Here is a 24,033-nt window from a genome sequence, read left to right on the forward strand (position 1 = left end):
GGCTTCTGCTACCAATCTCAGTGGGTACATGTGCCTTCAAGTCACACGTAGATTTCTGAGATCTTATGGAAGAGGTCTCTTTTTCATTTTTTGTAGTAGGCTTCTATTTCTCTTGTACATACTAGTTCACAATGTTATTTAGAGAAGGGAGAGGGGAACATTGTGCCCTACACGTGTTGTTGGCCTACAGCTCCAATCATTTCACACTACTTGGGGAACTCCTTTTGAAATGACAGTTCCTAGAATCTCCCAGGCAGCAGGGCCTAAAATTACATTTTCCAAGCTGTGACCATTCTTCACCTTCAGCTATGCTGGGTGTTGCAGTCCAATACCACCTGGAGATCCATACATTCCTCACCCCTGACTTAAGACTTTGAGGTGCTGCCATTTCTTCCAGGAAAATTAGCAGATTTCCTGGACCTCTCTTACTGTTTGTAAAGTGAATAACAACTGTACCAAGCTTCCCCAGCTGCATGCTTTTGGCTAACTCAAGCTTGCAGGCTGCTTGTTTGGCCAGCCTGGTGCAGGTTGCAAGCTCCTGTTCTTTTTGATCACAGATGGATCGAGAGTCACACACAGCTCCAATTTCGCATTACTCAGCATAGCAGCTCTCCATCACCATAGACCAGTCTTTGTTGCAGACAGAGGGACAATGTGACCTCGCTCAGATTACACATTTTCTCACTTTCTGGGGGGGGGGGGAGAGAGAAAAAAGGGGGGACCCAGTTTTACATATTCTCACCTCCCACCCACCCACATACAGTGGATTGTATTCTATTTGAACAGAATGAGGAATATTTTAATCATGTAGAAAAGCCTGCAGAAAATAAATCTGGTTTCAAACTTGACTTGAAGGTACACAACATTATCATCATCACCCCCCAGGAAGACCATTCGTTTTTCTCAACCCCAATCCTTAGCTTTTGCTGACCTCTGCTGGTTCTTTTCCTCCCCCCACACTCAGACGTCCTGAGTTCAAAACTGCTGGGGAGTTTCATTGCAGGGCACACTCTTACTGCATTCTTCTTTCTGGCTCTTCTGAAGCAGCTGCTTCTTAGCCTCCTCCTTTGCTTTTTTTTTTTGCCATGGTGGTCATCCGCTGGGGAATCTGCTCTGCAGGGAAGATCGCCCATGATTTCCTAGTTGCCTTAAAGACTTTGCCACCCGAGGATCACCAGGTAGGTGAGAGAAAACTCTGCAAGGAAAAGAAGGTGAAGTTTTAGAAAGCCAGCCTGAGGTTTGATGGGAACTATCTCTGTGGCTGGACCTCTGTCTTCCTTTCTCCCACTGATTCCTCATAACCAGAGCTGGAGAGAAAAATTGAATTTTTGTGGACTTTTTATTGTTGTTAACTGTCTTTGCATTGATCTTTACCCATAGTGACCCTATGGATGAGACATCTCCAAGCCCCCCTGTCCTCTACTGCTCTGCCCAGCTCCGGCAAACTCATATTTGTGGTCTCTTTAATAAAGTCCATACAAATAGCATGTGGCCTTCCTCTCTTTCTACTTCCTTCAACCTTTCCAAAAATTATTGTTTTTTCCAGCAATTCATTCCTTCTCATGATGTGTCCAAAGTATGACAGTCTATTATGTTTTGTCATCTTGGCTTCTGGGGTTATTTCTGGTTTGATCTGCTTGCTCTAGGGCCCATTTGTTTGTCCTTTGCTGTCCATAGGATCCTCAGCCCTCTTCTCCAGCACCACTTTTCGAATGAGTTGATTTTCCTCCTATCTCCTTTCTTGACTGTCCAGCTCGCACATCCATACATGGTAATAGGGAATACAATGGCTTGTATGATTCCAACTTTTGTGCTGATGTGTATGTCTTAGCATTTTAGGATCTTTTCTAGTTCTTTCATACCTGCCCTCCCCATTCTTAATCTTCTTCTGATTTCCTGGCTGCAGTCCCCATTTCTATTAATGTTTGATCCCAGGTATGAGAATTCTTTTACTATTTCTGGTTCCTCATTGTCTAGTTTGAATGTGTGTGAGTTCACTGTGGTCATTATTTTTGTTTTCTTTATGTTCAACAGTAAGCCTGCCTTTGCACTTTCTTCTTTGATCTTCCACAGTAGTTGTTCCAGATCTCTGCTAGTATTGTGGTGTTATCAGCATATCTCAGATTGTTGATATTTCTTCCTCCTACTTTCACTACTCCCTCTTCCATGTCCAAACTTGGTTTCCTTACAATATGTTCTGCACATAGGTTGAATAGGTAGGGTGATAGGATGCAGACTTGTCTGGCCCCTTTGCCAATTGGGAACCCTTCTGTTTCTCCATTGTCTGTTTTGACAGTAGCCTCTTGTCCAGAGTACAGATTCTTTGTAGACAACAAACCCCAAGGTGGGGAATTTCGGGAGCTGGAGTCAACCAAGGATCCATGTCTACACCTAAACAGGATCCAGCTCCAAGTAATTCAAGTTCCCTGAAAGAAAGTGACCATCAATGAATGTCTTTCGGTTTGCTTTGACCCAAAGTTATGAAACAAGAATGCAGCCCTTAAACAAGGAAAGCTGACAAGAAATATGTTTTCCCTTCCAGATGTGACTTCTATCTTTCCATCTTGTGTAATCATTTTTTAAAAAAAAAACCTTTACATTTAGGTCCCAGGCTTGAGAGGAAGGATTTCAGTGCTTGGAAATTTCTTTGTTTTTGTTGTTAGGAAATTATAGTCCAAATTAATAATTTCTAAAAACTCCACACTATGCAGTTTGTCCAGTGGTTGCAGTTTCTTATTTGTCCTTAATTTCTTTCCCTGTTATCGAACTTAGAAGTTGACTTATAGAGACTTGAAACATTGGGACGTATATAGGAATCTTCCTAAATATTCTAAGCAATGGGACTGTATGAGCAATGTAGGCATTTGAACCATGTTTTATGTTATCATTTATTGGAAGGAGTTGTATATTAGCCCTTCATCATATTAGATTTCATGGAAATGTGTGTGTACCAGAAAAGATCTGGCTGTTAAATCACAGTCAATGGATAGTATTCAGGCCTTTCCAGAAGTGCTCATCTCTTTGAGCTCTTTGACGCAAGTGTGGTCCAGGATGGCGTACGTTCTCTTTATTTAATGTATTTAATTTTCTGTATTCAATTCTCTATTCAGAAGTAAGTGCCATTGCTTTCATGCTGGCTGGAGAGATTCTGGGCATTGTAATCCAAAAGGAACATTTTGTTATCAGGAGTTGTAGTAGAGAAAGAAACTTTTCCAAGCTGTGTTTCTTCCTGGCCTTTTGGATTAAATAGATAAACTGTCCAGCTTCAGGATGTAAATCGCATCATTTAATACTCTGGTGTAGAAAGTGTGCAAAGGGATCTTGTAGCACCTTTGAAACTAAACTGAAAGAAAGAAGCTAGTAGCATGAGCTTCCGTGCTTTCAGTTAGTCTCAAAGGTGCTACAAAGATCCCTTTGCATACTGATTTTCCAGACTAACATGGCTACGTCTTTGAATTCTGGTGTGGAAAGTGTTCCATAAATATTAAACCAGCATTAGAGGGTCTGGCTTTCAGTGATCTGTTCATTGTCCCTTTCCCTCTTCTGTCTACATGTTGTCCCTGAATGACCTCATGAAAATTCCTTGGCTTTCAGTAATATTAGGACTGAGCCAAGAAGGAGAACAGCAAATGACTCGCCCAACAAGTCAAGATGCAAAGTACCTAAGGACAAGCAGTTTATTTTGGCATAGGAAGCAGGAAATCCCACAAGCACCTCTACATCCTTGGCAATAGCAATAAAAATCTGACAAGAAGAAAAGTAACTAATTATTTGCTGCCTTTTTGTGACATTCCCTCCTCCTACCTGTTAGCTGGGGAGGATGGCTCAGTTTGGCTGATGCTAGGGCTGGCCCTGACCTGTATGCAGATGAAATTTATCTTCTCACCCTCTCCTCCTGAGCTGTTTTCTCACTCCACTCCCACATCTCTAACTGCCTCTCCAATGGATAATTTGGATACTTTGTCACAGTCTCAAGCTATGGATTTCTGGGAATTGTAGCTTGCTGTGGCACCAGAGCTTTCTGGCAGAGAAGCCTAAATGTCTCCCAAAGCTACAATTCCCAGAATTTCATAGCATTGAGCCATGGCAGTTAACGTGGTGTCAAACTGGATTATTTCTACAGTGCAGATGCAGCCAAGGACACACATCATTCCCTATATTCAGTCCTTCAACTGAGTAATGTAGCTTCTCTGTTTATAGCACTGCAAAAATGTGCCCCTTTCCCTTTGTCCCTAAAGCAGAAATGAAGGCACACAGTCAGGTAATTTCTTACCTAACAGGGCTGAGCCTGCCCTAAGGCAGAGTGAAGCAACTGCCTCAGGCAGCAGTTTTTGTGTGGGCAACATCTTAAAGTTTATTTGCTTTATGGCTGTACTGAGCTCTGAAAATAAACTGTAATCAGGTTCAGGAGAAACTTCGAACAAATCCCTGAAATATACCTTTTAAATATGACGAATAAGATTCCAAAGAAAATCAAAGCCATCCACTGGCGGAAAATTCTCTGTATGATAACTGCTGGAAGGTTACTTTTGGCACAATATTGGAAATCAACTGAGATCCCATCGATTGATGAATGGCTACTGAAACTTCATGATATGATGGAAATGGACCGACTGACAAGAATTATTCACGGCAAATCATGATAGATGAAATAACTGAATGTTGATCACCATTAAAAATGCTGTGGAATTGCTTGTATATAGCAGTATATTAATATATAATATATTATAAATAATATTAATATATAATATATTAATATATAATAAAGTTTATAAAAAAAGAAAGAAAAAGAAAGAATGCCATTTGACACCACTTGAACTGCCATGGCTCCATCCTACAGAATCCTGGAATTTGTAGTTTTGCAAGGCACCGGCACTTTTTGGCAGAGAAGGCTAAGCCTAAAGGCTTTGTAAAACTAAACATTCCAGGATTCCATAGGATGGTGCTATAGTATTTAAAGTGGTGTCAAGTGGCATTATTTCTACAGTGTAGATGAACCTTGGATCAATCACTCTCCCCTTTTCGGTGCCTGACCTGTGTGGGAAAGAGAAGATTCATGTATGACAGTGCTTCTTAAGCTATCTGATGTGGGGAAAACAGTCATTTTTTCTCCGAAAATGCCATGCATTGACAGCATAGTTGTGCCCATTCTCTACAATTTTTTTTCCCTTGAAACTCTTCAGAAACTGGTAGTTACAGACTGGCACCAGTCCATTAGCCTTCACTTTGAGTTCCACGGCTGTGTGCCAACTTGAGTTCAATGGAGAAAAAGAAGGAAATCGATGTAACTAATTTTTTAAAACCAGTGTTCTTATTTCTTCCAGGTGGTGGCCATTGCTTCTCGTGACCTTAGCCGGGCTCAGGAATATGCTAAGATCCATGGCATCCCAAAGGCCTATGGGTCTTATGCAGAACTTGCTGAAGATGCCGATGTGGGTGAGCAACTTTCCTCCCAAATCTTGAGGTTACATTCCCTCCATCTATGTAAACCTTCATCCCAGCCTCCCACAGCAGAAGCTGCTAGAGAAACTTCGGCTGTATCTACACTGCACAATAATAGTACATTAATATGACTTTAACTGTCATGGCTCCATCCTACAGAACAAAATATGTTCCTTTTTTTAAAGGAAGAAAGAATTCATTGGGGTGCAGGGGCATATATTCATAATTCCTGGTTTTCTCAAACTCTGTTTTCAAAAGGAAACATTCAGTTATCAACCTACTTAACAATTCTTTGCTGCTTCAAAGGAGGAAAAATGTGTGCTGAAAAAACAAGTGACTCGGTAACTGTTTAAAACATCCACGTCATTTTATTCTCCTCTTTCTTTGCCGAGACCTTTCAGATGGATTTGCCACTACCTTGGAAAATGGGATTTTATTTTATTTTGGCATATAAGAGGGGATGGCACATATTCTTGCACGGAACTCTTGCTAAAATACTGCATGACAATAAAATTGTTTGCAAAACCAAATCAGATTCTTTCTCTGTATAATCTTGACCAGCCGGGTGTGTGTTGGGACTGGACAGCAAACAGTAAATCCACCGAAATGTGAAGATTGCTTAGTCTTTGAAAATCATCAACCATCTTCATAGAGCTTGGGTCCAGGCTATCCAAATGATCTTCTTCAGGAAATCTTCAGCTCTATCACATTTTCAAGTTAGTTTGGTAGACTTCTCCCTGGTGGTGGGACTCCTTGTCATTCTGCTGACAAGTAAAAACTTTCCCATTATGACAGGGTTTTTAGGAAGTGGCTCTGAGGGCTTTGAATGGTGAGCTCTTTTATTGTGTGTTCCTCTGCTGATTTTTAACTTTTGTCTTTTAATGAATCTGTTTTAAAGGGTTTAATTCTATGCATGCAACTGTATTTTAATAACAATGTATGTGTATTTTCCTGTCTTTTTGTAACCATTTTTAAGTTTATTTAATTTTTGTAAGGGTCCTTGAGTCCTGACGTTGGGGAAAAGGGCAGGGCATATATGAATTTTTTCTTCATCTTTCTCCTCTTCATCAATCATGTTCAGCCTCCATTTGATGGTCAAGGAGATTGTATATGGAAAGAGTCTGTTTTAGTTTTGCATGCAGTGTTGTCGTACAGCCTTTTAACAAGAGAGTTTCTGACAACATCCTGGTGCTTGTGCTACCTCTCTTATTTCATCATTCTCTTTGGCAGGGGTAGGCAACCTGCGGCCCGCGGGCCGGATGCGGCCCGGTGAGGCCTTGGGACCGGCCCCAGCCCGGTCCTGCCACCGATTGCCGCCAGGGCCTTTGGGGGGTGATTGTCTATAGAAGCCTCAGAAACATGCATTTATCTTAACATTTTTAAAAATATCAGCAATTTTTTTCACGTGTCCTCCATTTTTTATTTAAAAAGTGCCCTCCATTTGAAAATTTTGTCCTACATTTGTCCCGGTTTATTTATTTATTTAATTTTTAAAAAATTATTTAATTATTTATTTTTTGGCTTCGGCCCCCCAGTTGTCTGAGGGACAGCTACCCGGCCCCCGGCTCAAAAGGGTTGCCTACCCCTGCTCTTTGGCATTGACAGTTTTTGGATTTGTAAAAAGATTGGTTTTCGAATTCTCTGGAATTGAATGGAATAGGACAGTGATGGTGAACCTATGGCATGTGTGCCAGAGGTGGCACTCAAAGCCCTTTCTGTGGGCACATGTGCCGTCATTCCAGCACAGAGTTTGCCAGAGTTTGTTACTGGAAAGCCAGAGGGACACGGCACTTTGCAATAAATAAGTGGGTTTTGGGTTGCAATTTGGGCACTCGGCCTCTAAAAGGTTCACCATCATTGGAATAGGAAGATATAACCTAACTTTGAGCTATCTGTCCCCTCTTCCTGCCCTTGCTGAACTTTGGGTGATCTCTTCCTTTCTCTTTTACAGATGTGGTGCATATAGGGGTAGTGAATCCTTATCACCTCCCAACCACCCTCCTCTTTATCCAAGCCAAGAAGAATGTGCTTTGTGAGAAGCCTATGGGCATGAATGCAGCAGAGGTGAAGACAATGGTGCAGGCAGCTCAAGAACAGAAAGTCTTCTTTATGGAGGTAACAGTCAGAGTGCAGGGGATCGAGGGCTGTGTCCCCACTCCATCTTTCTTGGGAAAGTTTGCTTTCTGGGCCAACTTCAAGCACCAAAATACACCAAAGTGATCCTCACTGTACTGCTGGGGACTAGAAATGTTTCTGTCTGTGCTTGCTAGGAGCAAGCTTAAGTCTGTGCCCAACTTTTCCTGTTCTTAAGGCTAGACATGGGCAATTTGTTGTTGTTTTTGTATGCCTTCAAAGGCAAACCTATCATGGGGTTTTCTTGGCAAGATTTGTTTAGAAGTGGTTTGCTTTTGCCTTTCTCCTTAGCTGAGAGAATGTGACTTGCCCAAGATTATCCAATGGGTTTGCCTTTCTCCATGGCTGAGCAAGGATTCGAACCTTGGTCACCAGAGCTGTAGCCCAATGTTGAAACCACTACACCGTGCTGGCTCTCTGGGCAACTTCACAGGCTTGTTTTCCACCTGACAGACATGCCATAGGCTTCACAGCCCCTGAAAGTGTGGAAAATGGGCAAAATATGAAACTAGAAATACTAGATATTCACTTCTAGTTGCATGCCCTCCAACATTTCACTGATGAAAACTGGAACACAAGTGCACAAGTGTTATCATTCAAAGGCAATCTCAAGAAAAGTATCTTTGAACTGGCTGGGCTCTTTCCTTTCTCTGCTTTTAAAATGTGTATTTATTCCTTTTGCTTATCTCAAGTATCAATTTGGAATCGCAAAGCACAGGGCGTTCTGTTCAGCTGGAAGAAGTTGCAGCAGTTGGTCTGAGCATATTGGGAAGGGCAAGACACTGCCTCCTCTTCTCCTCTCTCTCTGGCTGAATGCAAACTCATTTTGCACTTTGAATTCAGTTTACAGAAACTGAAGTAAGCCAAGGACAGAGGTGGAAAGAGGGAAGAGGGGAGAGGAATGGGGACATGTTAAAGCAGATGAAAAAGTAAACAGTAGAGGATTAAACTGGGACTGTCCCTGCCAAGCCGAGACAGTTGGAGGGTGTGTAAAGTGGATCCTTGGTATCTGCTGGGATTTGGTTCCAGGATATCCCATGGATACCAAAATCCATGGATGCTCCAGTCTCATTATATACAATGGCATAGTAAAATGGTGTCTCTTATATAAAACAGCAAAATCAATCTTTGCTTTTTGGATTTTTTTTGCCCATGTGTGAATATGTAGTTGGTTGAATCCGTGGCTGCAGAACCCGTGGGTATGGAGGGCCAACTGTATGTGCAAAATCATGGCTCCTGGAAGCTTCTAGGTCTAGGAGCTGTCTTGGTTTAATAAAATTGCCACAAATTGTCAGGGAGACTCGATGTATTAATTTGATTTTCTTGCTGAAAACTTAAAAATTACTTACAGTTTTGAATTTGATATTCTTTGTACTAATTTTGTAACAACTCTTGTTATTCATTGTAAAATCATTTTGTGTCATTTTTATTTTTTTGATATCTTGTATCCTTTATATACATGTGTGTCTGTCTGTGTGTTTCATTTGTCATGGCATTTGGCTAGTACAATAAATTCATTGATGATGATGATCATTGCTTGTATTGGTTAAGGCAGATGGGAATGGAAATCCATCAGAGATTTCCCATCCCTGTTCTAAAGCTTCCTTTATGACATGTCAGCTAACCCTAAAAAAGTTATTGTGCTTTTAATATTGATCCCCAACCCCAATACGCTCATTAATGGATTAACCCATTTCTTCCTTTTTTCCCCTGCCTTTATACTAGGGATTTTGGACTCGTTTTTTCCCTGCTTCTGAGAGAATCCGTTCCTTGCTAAAGCAGGGTTCAGTTGGAGATGTGATGGTATTTCATGCTGAATTTGGGAGCCCACAACTCTCGATCCCCAGATGTGTGGAGAAAGAGTTGGGGGGAGGTGGACTTCTGGATATTGGTTGCTATTGCATCCAGTTTGCCTGTATGATCTTCAATGGAGAGAAGCCAGAATCCATCATTGCCTCTGGATTCCTACATGATACAGGTTGGAACTCTGTTTTTTGTTGTTTGTGTTTGTTTGTTTGTTTGTTTGTTGACCAGAAATAGTAGCAAAGTTTTTTTTGGAATCTAGAATTTGGAAAGGTTACCTTTTTGACCAATAACTCCCTAAATAGAACATAAATGTATCCAGAAAGTAAATTATAACTTTGCTAGTCTGAAATGTACATAGCTTGTTTTAGGGAGTAATGTTGGCATTTGCTTTCCACCTCCAGCAACAAAATGTCTTGAAACAGGCTCTTGTTTTCTTGGTGGCCACATCCCCATCCTACAGGTAGAACATATAGTTTACATTTCAATACTAAAAAAAACAACCCTGTATCAGCAGTGGCAACCTTCATGCAGTATGCTTACTCCCTGTGTAGGAAAGATTATGACAACTGGTCAGCTAGTCAACTTTAATCTTCCTTACTCCATGACTTTTTCTCTAAATGTCTTTTGACACTCTGTAAATTTTTCTTTGATTTTCCGGAGCATTTGGGGTTGGGTTAAGTTCTCCTGTCTTCTTGGACCTTATCACACTATATAGTTACATCATTTAGAATTCTAAGGACCCCTGCCTAAGAAAATGCTATGAAATTCACAGGTCCTCATAAGTCGACAGGTGACTTGGAGGCGCGTGTGGGTATGTGTCTTTAAGTTGCCCATCAATTTATGGCGACCCCATGAATTTCATAGCATTTTCTCAGGCAAGGAATGCTCAGAGGTGGTTTTGCCAGTTCTTTCCTCTAAAATAAGCCTACAACACTTGGTATTCATTGGTGGCTTTCAATCTAAATAATAACCAGCTATGCTTGTGTTTAATTTTTCACAGGAGTGGACAAAACAGTATCAATCATTCTGAACTACTCAGGTCAACGTCAGGCTGTCCTTACCTGTACCATGACGGCCAAGATGCCCAATCGTGCAAGCATTAATGGCACCAAGGGCATGATTGAGGTAATTCCTGCTTTTAGCTCTCAGGCAGGGATAGACAAATGCAAAAGGGTTTGGGGACATTTTCCCACTTTACCGCACTCCATTGGCAACTGCATAACTCCTAGCACCACTTGGAATGACGTAACATCTCTTCTACTGCCATGTTTCAGCCAAAAAAACAGGCAATTTTCCAGGAGTTGTGGTGGTTTCAGGAAGTTTTTCACTTGAAAAATCAGCCATTTTTAACAATAGGGGGATTTCTGTGCTTGGGGATTTTCTGCTTGTTTCAGGGGCCATAAAACAAGGTCCCAGGGATCCCATGCTACCCATGGGCTATACCTTTCCATTCTGCTCTTAGGACTTGAGGAACACGGCTGACTTAGAAATAGCCTCCTGCATTAGCACCCAGGAATGAAGACGGCCTTGGGAAAAATCCTAAATGAAGGCCTAATATAAAGACCTGGGTCTCTTTCACACTACACAGTTAAAGTACAGCATCCTGGGATTCATGGTTTGATGAGGCTCTAGAGCAGTAGTTCTCAAACTTTGGTCCTTCAACTGTTTTGGACTTTAACTCCCAGAAATCCTAGCCTGTTTGGCCAACAACCAGGAATTCCGGAAGCTGAAGTCCAAAACATCTGGAGGACCAGATTCTGGGAACTACTGCTCTAAGGCTCTGTCACAGAATTCTGAAACTCCATATTCTAGTAGCATGGATTCACGGCAGTTAAAGTGGGATCAAAGTGCTATAATGATACTGTAAAAGAGACCCTGGTGAGCTAGTGTGGTGTAGTGGTTTGAGTGTTGGACTAGGACACTGGAAGACCAGGGTTCGAATCCTGGCTGAAGCATGGAAGCCCACTGTGTGACCTTGGGCAGGTATACTCTTTTAGCTTCAGAGGAAGGCAAGGGTAAACCCCCTTTGAACAAATTCTGTTGAGAAAACCCCAAGCCAGGGTTGTCATAAGTCCATAAATGACTTGAAGGAACACAACAACAATCATAGTTATACCCGCTTGTGAATAAAGGAGGACATTTTGGAGGGCATAGAAAAGAAAGCAAAATCTGGAAAAATAGTTTGTTCTGTTGTGTGTTTCCTTTCTTTAAAGGCACAGTGTGGAATCAGTTTTGTGGCACAGGCACATACATGTATGTACACTGATTCTATTATTTGTTGCTGTTTTACCTTCCCTTTCTACTTGTTGATGCCTCCACTCCAGATTCCATCAACCTTTTGGTGCCCAACAGAGCTAGTTATCAATGGGCAGAGAGAAAAATTCCCCCTACCTCCACCTTCCCAGAAAATGCACTTCACCAATAGCACGGGTCTACGTTATGAAGCAGAACATGTCCGACAGTGTCTTCTCAAAGGTACTAGTTTCAAACCAGTTTGCTTTATGAGAGGGTGGATATGAACATGGTACCTTCGCTCTTTTTAAAAACACAGAGGGAGAATAGGAAAAGGTTGCAGTACAAAGATGTATGGTTGTTTGAGGTCAAGACTATCCTTACTGGATTGACAGTATTGTGCAATGATGGTCATCTTGGAATTTACTTAGTCATTAAAGGTTTTATTTGTGTGGACTTTGGGGGAAGAAATGTATCAAAATGTGCACTCCTTTTAGACTCTGACTTACTATATTGGGGAAAGAGGTTCTACTCTGTTGCGTCCAGTTGGCCTGCATGGTTTTCAACAGACAGGTTAATCTGTTCTTAACCTTTTGATAGTAAGCAAATATGGGGCATACATTTATTTTAAAAATAAATTGAAGCAGTGTAACATAAATTGTTTGGCCTGAATCACTATATATTGTCCCCACACACTTTGTGGAGATATTATATCACATCTATTTTTCCCCTTTCTCTTTTTTGGGTAGAAGCAGGGGAGTTCTTTTACATTCACCTTTTAGGACTCTGCCATGTCCTTTTCTCCTCTTTTCTCACTCCTTTTTAGGCTTAAAGGAAAGCCCAGTTTTGACCCATGGGGACAGTCTGCTGATCAATTCAATTCTAGATGAAGTTCGTCAGCGAGTGGGAGTATTATATCCTCAGGACAAAGTGCACCTTCACAGCCAAGTGTGACACATTCTCATTCCTTCTTATTGTAGACAATCTTGGGCTCCTCATATTCCTCATTTCAGCCAAAATTTCCACTTGACCATAATCAGATGCTTACAACTATGTGTGGTAAAGGTGGCAGATATCCTGGAGCTTGTATGGCTAATAAAACAGCTTTTCTCAAATGTTGAACCGTGTATTTTTGGAATATTTTGGTATCTATGCCCATCTAAGGAGGCCTGGATAGGGGTTGTAAAAATGAGCTAGGAAAGGAATAAGAGTAGAAACAGAAAAGGGGGGGGGGGGGGGAAACATGTTAATAATAATAATAATAATAATAATAATAATAATTTGTTTTATTTATATACCGCTATTCCAAAGATCATAGCGGTGAACAGCAAGTAAGCTAATTAGCAAGTAAGCTAATTTTGGAACAACGGGTATTTGAAGCACTGGTGCAGTGATAGAAACAATATTGGGAATCACAGGTCCCAAAGAGACTCCAAAAATCTATATTTACAGATCAGTTCTATCAGTTTTTATTTTCACTGGGAGCAAGCTTTTGGTGAAGCTAATGGATCTTAACGACACCTTAAGGAACATACCACCTCAAGATAATTAATAGTAATGGTTAATAATAGTTAATAGCTCAAAAAACCCTACTGTTGCTAGGGAGGAAGTGTATCTTTACCCAATCATCATGAGAATTCTGCTTAGCTCAGAGAGAACGGGGAAGCTTGTATGAAATGGCAGATGATGGCAGACATCCTATTGGTTAGTCCCTAGTAGAGTAGGCTCATTGAATCAGTTGTTGAATGGTGGGGTCAACATGTAGGGAAATTCATTGGGTTTAATGGCTCTGTTCTAGCCAGGACTAACCATAGAATTTAGGCCAATGGCATTGTCTCTGCTTATCCCCCCCCCCCTCAAAAAAAAAAAAAGCACTTCAGATCCTTGGCTTCCCTACACTACCGGGTAGAGGTGCAGAAAAATTAGATAGTAAGAACTATGAGACTCAGAGAGTAACATGAAGACCAACTCAAGAAGAGGGAAACCTCTGCTTCGCCTGTATCCAAACGCTGAGTTTTGTACACATACAAATGTAAGAAGATGTGGTGAGACTTACATTTATTACAGACACTTGGGGAGGTCTGTCAGAGTGCTGCAGGGGTGCATTTGGTCAATCAAGGGTGAGACTAGGAAAGACTATCACATGGCCTTCACTGCAAATAATACCACCTGAGTAAGAGCTAAGAGACAGGAGTGGAGAATGGGAACCAAGCTGGCTGTTAAAGCTGAAAGAAAGAGATGATACAAAGGACAGCAGAATATTTTGGGTAATCAAGGACAGTTAATCATAGAATCATAGAGACCTCAAGGGCCATCCAGTCCAACCCCCTGCTATGCAGGAACTCACAAAGCACCTCCAACAGATGGCCATCCAGCCTCTGTTTAAAGACCTCCAAAGAAGGAGACTCCACCACTCTTATTAAGCCAGGTGTTCTCCATCCTATATGTATGCATTTAATTTTTTTCTGCCTTAAGTGCAGTGCCTTACATTTCTCCCTACTGAAATTCATTTTGTTAGTTTTGGCCCAGATTTCTAATATGTTAAGGTTGTTTTGAATGCTGATCTTCTCCTCTGCAGTATTAGCTACTCCTTCTAATTTGGTATCCTCTGCAAATTTGATATTCTTTTACCCAAGTCATTGATAAAGATGTTCATTTCATTTATTATGGCAAATAGCTAGCATAGTGATAAGGATGTTGAATAGCACTTAGTTAAAACATTTTTCTGCATGAGGCTGAATATCAAATGGTGCCCCACACCCTCCCAGGTGAAATACCCCAATCTAGCCCAAGCTATTTTTGCACAGCATAAAGGAGATCTCTCCAGCAGCAAAACAAAGAAAGCCAAACACAAATGCACATACAAAAATAACCAGACAATTGCCTTTTTATGAGCCCTATACTCTGTCACGTAAAGTGGCTGCTTCACTTTGCCTTAATAATGAATCAGCCTTGAAAGGACAATTTTCAAGATCCCCCAAAATGTAGACCTTGGAGTGAGTTTCTGAGTGACTTATAACAGAATTTGAGTTTAACCAGATATAAGCCCCAGCTGAGATCCTGCACCAGAGGTTATGATGTGTAACTTTATAATGAGAGAACTATGTCGTTAACACAATATAAACGGTGCTAGTGAATTGCAATGATGCACAAATGTGCAAGGAATCCTGTTGTGCAATGAAAGCTCTCAATGCATCATCACACTTCGTGCAATAGGGTGTTGCACAACAACAGTGCTGCTGGCTCCACCTGTATAATGAACCCAATGGCATAGCTACATCTCTACTCCTAAGAATACAAATGTTACTCGACAGTATGACTGTAAGTCAGTTTTATTGCCATGGCAGTTAAAATGATGTCAAACTGCATTATTTCTGCAGTCTAGAATTTAGACTCTAGATGCACCTATAGTTCCCTCATGAAGTGAACAAGGATCATTTAAAGTTACTCTGTAAAACGTACTGATAACCATGAGTTATATAACCTGCTTGAAAAGTTACTTAATCACCAAAGTGGTTCTTGCTTAACAGGAACCACTTTGAAATCGTCTTACGTCTCCTCTGCAGAAAGGAAGAATTGTCTGATTTTTTCCCGTTCCAAAGCTTTGCTGCTCCCTGCTGGTTCCCTTTCTGCATAGCTGCCCGACGGCTGAGTCCAGAGTTCAAAAACAAAGTTGTGGAGATTTACCTTTACAGGTAGCCATACAGAAACTGGTGCCAAGCACTAGTGGTTGCCTTGCTCTAAGCTCACTCTGTTTATCTCTCCTATGGGGGCCACCTGTTGGGGCATCTGCTCTGCTGGGAGGATCAGCCATGATTTCTTAGTGGCCCTGAAGACTCTTCCCCTGGAAGACCATAAGGTAGGATGTGAAGTGAATGAACATGGATAAGGAGAACTTACTACTGAGATACAACAAAGTTCTCAGTGGAGATCTGCATGTGAAATCTTGGCAAATGGTTTTGGGGTGTTGTGTGTGACGGTGTTCAGGCTCACTGTGGGAAAACTAAGTTGGCCAACAGACTAGATCAAGGTGAATGAGTTCTGACAGCAAACTTGTGAGCTGGAATTATTATTATTATTACAGTCGTTCCTCCTGATTTGCGGTCTTGCCAATTCGCATCCCTCGGTCTTTCGAGAACAGCAAGCTGGGAGGGACATAATGTCATGTGCATCCGGGTTGTGTGCGCAGCACTGCACACAGGAGCACGCCCCCATTTTAATCAATGGGGCTCCAATATTGGCGATTTTCCCAATTCATGGGGGGTCCAGAATGGATCCCCTGCAAATTAGAAGGGACAACTGTATTATTATTATTATTATTATTATTATTATTATTATTATTATTTACCATCTACCTTATTTATACTTCATCTTTTCTCCAAAATTGAGGCTCAAGGTGGCTTACAAGGTACAATATAGCTTCAAACATACAAAAGTCAACATTAAAAATTGAATTAAACTATTCACAACTCTTCACAAAGACAACTACTCACAAAGAAAATCAATTCTTTTGAGATGTGGTGCTGGAGAAAAGTGCTGTGGATACCAAGACAGCCCAAATCTCCCTGAAAGCCAAGATGACTAAACTGAGGCTGTCATGCATTGGCCACATCATGAGAAGGCACAGTTCATTTGGAAAAGACAATAATGCTAGGTAAGGTGGAGGGAAGTAGAAAGAGAGGAACGTAGATGGATAGACTCTATTAAAGAGATCATGGGTATGATTTTGCAGGACCTAAGCAAGGCAGTGGAGGATAGGGAGTTTCGAAGGTGGTTAACAACAACAACAAATTACCAACTTTAAAGCAATTTTAGATAAAAAGCACTTAAAACTGTTTGATAAAAACAATGAAGCACCCTCTTAAAGGGGTTCTTTCTTTCTTTCTTTCTTTTTCTTTTGAACTTTCAATTCTAAAAGCCTTCCAGAAAAATCTTTGCTGTTTTTCAGTCAGCAGGCAAAGATTTTTCTGTTGGACCCTTTCTGGTCTGCCTGGGGAGTGCTAGGATAGGAGCAGCCACCAAGAAGGCCCTCTCTCATGTCCCCATCAGCCATGCCTGTGAGGGTAGTGACACTGAGAGAAGGGCCACTCTTGGGGATTTCAGAGTCCAGGCAGGCTCATACAAGGAGATCAGGGCCCGGTACATACCAGCCCCTGGTCTGTCAGATAGCCTTGACCTAAGTCATATATGGCTTTATAGACCACAACCTGCTTTTTGAATTATATCAGTGGAGCTGTTGTAGCAGGAGAATTGCATGGTCCCTGTAACTCGCCCAAGTTAGCACCAGCTGGAGTTTCCAAACATTCTTACCAGCATTCCCCCTCCTACACCTAGCCCTTAAAGCCATTGGATGTCAAGTCAGAAAAGATAAATATTAATAAGAAAATAATGATAATAATAATAGATCAGGGAAGCTTTTATTACCTCTGCACACTCAGTTTAACTCCCCCCCCCCCTTTCTCCCTACCCTAGGTGGTGGCCGTTGCTTCTCCTAATCTCAGCCGGGCTCAGGAATTTGCGAAGAACCATGACATCCCAAAGGCTTATGGATCTTATGAAGAATTAGCTTATGATTCCAGTATAGGTAAGATTCCATTCTATCCTGAGGTCAGTGTAATCTAGGGCCCATTCCCATTTACAAATAAATCGGTTTGCAATCCGAATTGATGGATCGATTCAACAGTGGAGTGTGGTTCACACTACATGTGCCCCAATCTCATTTTTTTCCCCTGTAAAATAACCCACTGATGGATCACATTCACGAATGAATCTATTCAAAATGGACCTGCTCCAGCCGATTGAAGGGCAAACTTAAATTGATTCTGATCCTCTTCTGGGTCACACTTGCGCAGAATCGATTTATCCCAAAAGATGCAGAAAAAATTAGTGGCAAAAAGACGCAGGTTAAGTGGGTCTAGTGCATGCCCTCCCTCTTTGAATCACTTCAGCAATTTGGTTGAAGTAGGAACCAGGGTCATTTGAACTGGTTCAAAACGATTTGTGATCCAGTTTAAAAGGTAGTGAGAATCTGGTTTGATTGCTGGACTAGGACTCTGAGAGACCAGCGTTCAGACTCCTGCTCAGCCATGGAAACCCACTGAGTGAACTTGGGGAAGTCACACTCTCTGCCTTACGAGAATGCAATAGCAACCTTCCTCTGAAAAAAGCTTATCAGGAAAACCCAAGGTGAGGGTTGCCACAAGGCAGAGTCCACTTGAAAGCACAAGAAGTTTAAGCACCTTCCCTCAAACTTCCTGTCTTTTTACAGATGTGGTTTATGTGGGGGTGATACCACCATGCCACCTCTCAGCCACTCTTCTTTTCATCGAGGCTGGGAAAAATGTGCTCTGTGAGAAGCCCCTAGGCATGAATGCCATGGAGGTCAAGACAATGGTGAAGGCAGCTCTGGAAAAGAAGGTCTTCCTAATGGAGGTGAGAGCCCAGCATGTGCACTGCAACACCCAATGGCATCCATTCATAACATGCTTTTTTATGTCCTGTGCCCTCTGATCATGGCTCTGTGCTAAAGAGGGCATGAGCCTGGACTTCATTTCCAGAGCAGAAATAGACCATTCCTTTTGAGTCGCTTTAATAGGTGCATCATATACAGAGAAAAAATTATGTCGCTATTGCATTTGAAATATTCCATCCTGGTCTGAGCATCCAGATTCCTGGGAGATGTGGACAATTCAGAAAGGACACAAATTATTTGTCAAATGAGGCCAAGGTTGTTCTCTAGGCTAATAGTAGCCAGTCAAATCTCTCGGAGAAGTTTGCAAGCAGTACATAATGGCGACATTCTTTCCTTGGTTCCCAGCAATTTTAGTATCATTTATCTGAAGAAGGTTTACCCTCTCTTTCCTCTATTTACATTATTCCCATATCTTTAACCGAAGCCTTATGTGCAGAAATACAGGTGGGGAAAAATTGTGCATGAAAATAATTTGATTTCTTAGAGATGCATCTAGGAGCATGTGTCCTGCTGTAAATTGTTATGGTACACTAGACTTCATTGGGGGGGGGGGGGGGGAGGGGACACAAGGTAGGGAAAATGTTAAGTGATTTGCAGCCTAATTTTCTCATCTGGTCTCAGGCTTTCTGGACCCGCTTTTTCCCTGCTTCAGAGAAGCTTCGTTCCCTGCTGGACGAAAGAGCAGTCGGGGATGTGGTGGTACTACATGCTGAAATTGGAAGCCTGCCGTCAGTCCCGTGGGGAGGGCAGAAGGAGCTTGGAGGAGGTGCACTTCTAGCTGTGGGCCTCTACTGTGTCCAGCTGGCCTGCATGGTTTTCAACAGAGAGATGCCGGAATCCATTGTGGCTTCAGGGTTCCTGTATGAAACAGGTTAGCCTTTGTTTGCATTTTCAAACAAAATCAAACAGATCATAGTGTGCCATGTTGCAGCTTCTCCTGCATATGTCTCATGGGCCACACTTTGCCCACCTCTAAGGTGTTGTAGAAGTGCTATCCTATTCACAGAGTAAATGTAAAATTCAATTCCAGTCTAGTATGATGCTGTGTATGGAAGACGGTAGTCTTCCCCTTTCTCTCAGGCAACCAAAGTGATTTTCACAAGGCCAAAGTGACGGGAGCATAGCAGCATGCTCCTGTCACTATCGCACAATTGCGTGAAGATGATCAAACAACGTCGCCATAATTGTGTCATCATCCTGTAAATAAACAGGAATTCTAGCACTGCTTGTCATTCATGGGAAAGTCTTGTGAATGAAAAGCGGGAATAGAATTCCTGTTTATTTGTGGGATAATGATGCAATTATGGTGACATTGTGGGTTGTCATATGATAATCTTTGCGCAATTGCACAGTACTGATAGAAGCATCCCACTATGTTTTCATCACTTTTGGCCATGTGAAAATCTCCCAAATGTTTTCAGCTTGACCTTCCTACACAAAAAGACACCCCCCCCCAAAAAAAAAAACCACACACCATGAAACTTGTTCAGTGACACTTTTTTTTTTTTACCTTTAGCAGAAGATGGAGTCAAGAGGAAGATATGGGGTGGTTAATAAAACTGGACCTAGTAGAAAGCAGAGATATAAATGCAAAAGGAACTCTGCTAGATCTATAGGGTGGGCAGCTTTCGGGACTACATGCCCCCCATCCCAGAGATCATGGAGGAGCACATTTCCAACACACCTTCCCCCAAATGGGGGACATGGGAGGCAATTATGTCTTTGGCTCTCTCTGGGTCATGGATAAGGCAAACCAGACATGGAAACTCTGAATTGTTTAATATCAGGTTCTATCGTTGAGGCTGCATGAATATTTTCTCCGTAAAGGGTGTGGACTTGGCAAAACTCCAGTTCTCTTACATTTTGTGGCTTCACAGAACATAATGTGTAAGGAAGAGATGAAAATAGTTCAGTGGAAATGATATACCCGTCACTTTAAGACAGATGTTTTGAAACCACCCCTGCACAGACTGTTCATTAAATATTGTTGTTGTTGAATTATTAACATAATGTTCAATCCAGCATCTTGTACATTCACTGATCTCTTGTGTTTCCCTTTTCATTGTCCATTAATGGAAGATCTGTGCTTAACCTGCCATATGTTGTAAAATACAGCTTCTATCATTCCTGATAATGGATCATAGAAATGAAAGGAGTTTAGTCTATAACTTCTGGAGGGACAGTGTTGCCTGCCTCTGTAACAATTACAGTACAAGCCAAAGGTGGTTTCCTGAATGGTACCTTTTATCATTTCTGTATTTCCATACCTTGGGAAAAGTGGACTCAATGTACATCCTACAAGTATCTGTTAAAGGCATGGAGACCCAAGGAGGGTGATATGTCTGCTGTGAGTAAAACATGATGTCTGCTGCTAGGGAGCAAGGTGGTTCAAAGATGGTGCAGCCAAAAACTATGGGCACTGCCTGCCCCAACTGAGTAGATCTTGGGAAAGTTACTTTTTTAGACTCTAATTCCTGAATGGCCAGTGGTCTTGCTGGCTGGAGAATTCGGGAACTGTAGTCCAAGATTTCTAAACTCTTATCATTAACTGTTACATTGGCCCATCCCACAGGAGTGGATCATTCAGCCTCAATAATCCTGAATTATTCTGGTCAACGTCAAGCTGTCCTCACATATACCAGAAAGGCCAAGCTACCTAATCGAGCAAGCATTTGTGGGACCAATGGAATAATTGAGGTAAATCCTTGGCAATGGGGAGGAGATGCACAATATGATCTTGGCGACAAGCGGGATATATTGAGTTCACTTGCTTACTCATTCAGGGGCCCAGCCCCAAGACATTTTGCTGTCTGTGGCACAGCAGAAAATTATGTCACTTCCACAAGGAAAGGTACATATTATTTAATTTGCTGTAGGCAAGAAATTTCACAAGTGCCCTCCTGTTTCAGAGACAGTTAAAAAAAAGATTAAACGATTAATAATCTGCCATCTTTTAATGACATCTGAAAGTAACCACATGAAGCAGCCACTCACTCTGCCTAAGAGCTGGGTCAAATATTGCCAAGTATAACGGTCCTCTTTCATTTGTCAGGGGGCTTAGAAGGACATCCAGTTGAGGTCGGGATTGGGTGATGACTCTTTGTCTCCTTGGTGCCCTGATCAACAAAATAATGCCTTTACACTGGGCAGGATTTGATCCTAATATTCTCCAGGGTACTTGCCTCATGTAGCTGATTCTGGATGCCATGGAAGGCACCAAACTCTCAATGACATAGGGTGCATCTGCACTGTAGAAATAATGCCGTTTGACACTGCTTTAAGTATTGTAACTCCATCCTAACCCTGGGATTTGAAGTTTTACAAGGTCTTTAGCTGGTGCCTCATAAAACTACAAATCCCAGGATTCTGTAGGATGGAACCATGGCGGTTAAAGTGGTGTCACACTGCATTATTTCTACAATGTAAATGCACATTTAGGGTATGACTGGTGCATGAGGCATGGAAATAGAAAGACACCTCTCACAGGGTCCCCTGTGGAAAACAGCTCTACAGATTCAGACTACAGTTTGCCTAACTTCACAGTGGCCAGCATTCTGGCATAGTTTTGGGGTCACACTGTCCTGGAAGCTGGGTGGCAATGTGGTGTAGACATCTCTCTCCTCCTATCGTGGGGTTTTCTTGGCAAGATTTGTTCAGAGGAGGTTTGCCATTGCCATCCCTTGAGGCTGAGAGAATGTGACACACCCAGGTTCACCCAATGAGTTTCATGGCCGAGCAGATAATCAAACCCTGGTCTCTAGAGTCCAGTACAAAGTGTTGGTTATTACCTTTAAAGCCCTACATGGCTTGGGCCCGAGTTACTTGAGGGAACGCCTCTCCCTACACAATCCGCCCCACACTCTCAGAGCAACCGGGAAAAATTTATTAGAGCATGTAAAGACCAGGTTAAGAACAACTTCCCACAGAGCATTCACTGCTGTAGTCCCTCAGTTATGGAATGGCTTGCCAGAGGAGATCCATCTCATTACCACCTTAGATGCTTTAAAAAAGGCACTTAAGACAGATCTCTTCTGGAAGGCCTATCCACCCAATCTGTTATAAGAGAGTTAGAAATACTCCACCTCTATTTGTAATGATATGTATTTTAGATGACAATTTAGTCAATGTATTGTATTAGTAGCAGTGCTGCTGTTTTATTGAGTGTATTTTATATGACATTGTAGCTCTTAATGTTGTAATGCTGTTTTTATTGTTGTAATCCTGATTCGATCCAAATGGAGAGGCGGGAAATATAAACAAAAAATATTATTATTATTAGAATCACAGTCCAACACTCAAACCATTAAGTCACAACTTCCATTTTAGGTTAGTCCAAAAATCTTACCTTTCCTTGTGTTTCTTTTTCCATCCTGCAGTTTCCAGATACTTTCTGGTGCCCAACACAGTTGGTTGTCAATGGCCAAATGGAAGAGTTTCCCCTTCCTTTGCCATCCCAAAAGCTGAACTACCCAAACAGCACTGGCCTACGCTATGAAGCAGAGCATGTCCGACAGTGTCTTCTTCAAGGTAAAACCTTCAGACCCTATTGGGTTCAATGATAGTCATTACACCAAAGCTAGTTCACAGTCAGTTCTTCACCTGACCCTTTCTTCTCCTCTGTTTTCCTTTATCTCTCAGGCCGAAAGGAGAGCCCTATCATGTCTCATGCTGACAGTGAACTGGTCCACTCCATCCTGGATGAAGTCCGGAGGCAGCTGGGGGTTTCTTATCCCCAGGACCACTCCTGAACCATCCTGGAATTGGGCTTTAACACCCTGGATTTGTAGCTCAGGAGGAGGCAGGGTGGCAGATGAAGACCTCCAGATTTCTTATCATTGAAAATCCTATATCTATAAGCATGGTAGAAACCATTGCCAATAAAAGAGCATTTTACAAGTATTGATTGTGAGTCTTGAAACACATAAATGAATTGTTTGAGAGATATAAAACAATGCAGCCAGTACCTGCCTGGATCCAGAGTGTGTAGTTTAGAAGTCTTAGAGCCTTATCACACTAGACGAATCCCGCTCAGAAACAGGATTTTAAAAGTAGAAAAAACCCGCAAATGCGGGATGTTTTTCAGACGCGTTTGCACCAAACAGCAATAACGCGAAAATAAAGCAAACGTAAAGTCGACAGAAATGACACCTTTTTACTGTCCGGAACTTCCTGAAAGTAAAAATGTGTCGTTTTTGTCCAGTGTGATAAGGTCCTTAGTTTGGGCATATAGCCAGCTACGGCAATAGTCTTACACATTTGAACATTTCTGGCACTTGAAAAGATTTCTGTTTTCGATTACAGCTCCAGAACCACCACGTCTGGCTGGCATGGTAACTGTAATAAAAAAGTAACTTTTTTAAACACAGGTCTGTGGTGGATTTTTGTTTGTTTGTTTCGGGGCTTAGTTTTGTTTTGTGTTGACAGTTGCTCTAGCTCCCTAGCAGTTTGGTTTCACTTTTCTGCATTTTTTCAACCCAATACTATTGTATCCTGTTTGGGGGTGCATCAGGTACAACCCTATAGTGAATTACAAATGAAGCCACATAACTGCTTTGTACAAATGTATTGCAGCTAACAAGCCCCTAAACACTGATGTATGTGTGTCCCATAAAAGTCATTCTGTTGTTGGAGGGGATTGGTTTTCTTCATTAAAATGTGTAATTTCTTCTCTGGTTTTTTTTAAAGGTATCCTTCTAAAAGCAAGTAGGGGCTTACCTTCAAATCATTTATTTTATTGCTTTTTAAGGCTTATGTCCCACAACATTAATAAATGAGTATGATCAGAGTAGGCCAAAGAATCAAAGTAAGCATCCAAGATTGAATTTATCATTTGCTTAGGCTAATATGTGATCAATTGTAGGATACAAGTTGAATCTCCCTTATCCAAAATGTTTGGGACAAGAAGTGTTTTGCTTTTGAGGGTTTTGTTTTTTTATTTTTGAATACCT

General features: G+C 41.7%; 2 protein-coding genes across 2 annotated transcripts; both read left to right on the forward strand.

Moving 5' to 3' along the window:
- Positions 1–1,048: 1,048 nt before the first annotated feature.
- On the forward strand, positions 1,049–12,738 carry LOC149303631 (trans-1,2-dihydrobenzene-1,2-diol dehydrogenase-like). Its single transcript, XM_089479759.1, has 7 exons — positions 1,049–1,178; positions 5,325–5,436; positions 7,394–7,557; positions 9,301–9,553; positions 10,382–10,506; positions 11,706–11,856; positions 12,440–12,738. Exons 1-7 carry the CDS (start codon positions 1,086–1,088, stop codon positions 12,565–12,567), a joined length of 1,026 nt encoding a protein of 341 aa, XP_089335885.1. The 5' UTR covers positions 1,049–1,085; the 3' UTR covers positions 12,568–12,738.
- Positions 12,739–15,239: 2,501 nt separating this feature from the next.
- On the forward strand, positions 15,240–23,999 carry LOC149303632 (trans-1,2-dihydrobenzene-1,2-diol dehydrogenase-like). Its single transcript, XM_089480272.1, has 7 exons — positions 15,240–15,472; positions 17,086–17,197; positions 17,882–18,045; positions 18,707–18,956; positions 20,658–20,782; positions 22,462–22,612; positions 22,724–23,999. The coding sequence occupies exons 1-7, from the start codon at positions 15,380–15,382 to the stop codon at positions 22,831–22,833; spliced, it is 1,005 nt and encodes a 334-aa protein (XP_089336398.1). The 5' UTR covers positions 15,240–15,379; the 3' UTR covers positions 22,834–23,999.
- Positions 24,000–24,033: the final 34 nt, after the last annotated feature.

Source organism: Sceloporus occidentalis, unplaced genomic scaffold (assembly GCF_023333645.1).
Source record: "Sceloporus occidentalis isolate IW3139 unplaced genomic scaffold, rSceOcc1.0.p SCAF_14, whole genome shotgun sequence".
Lineage (NCBI taxonomy): Eukaryota > Metazoa > Chordata > Lepidosauria > Squamata > Phrynosomatidae > Sceloporus > Sceloporus occidentalis.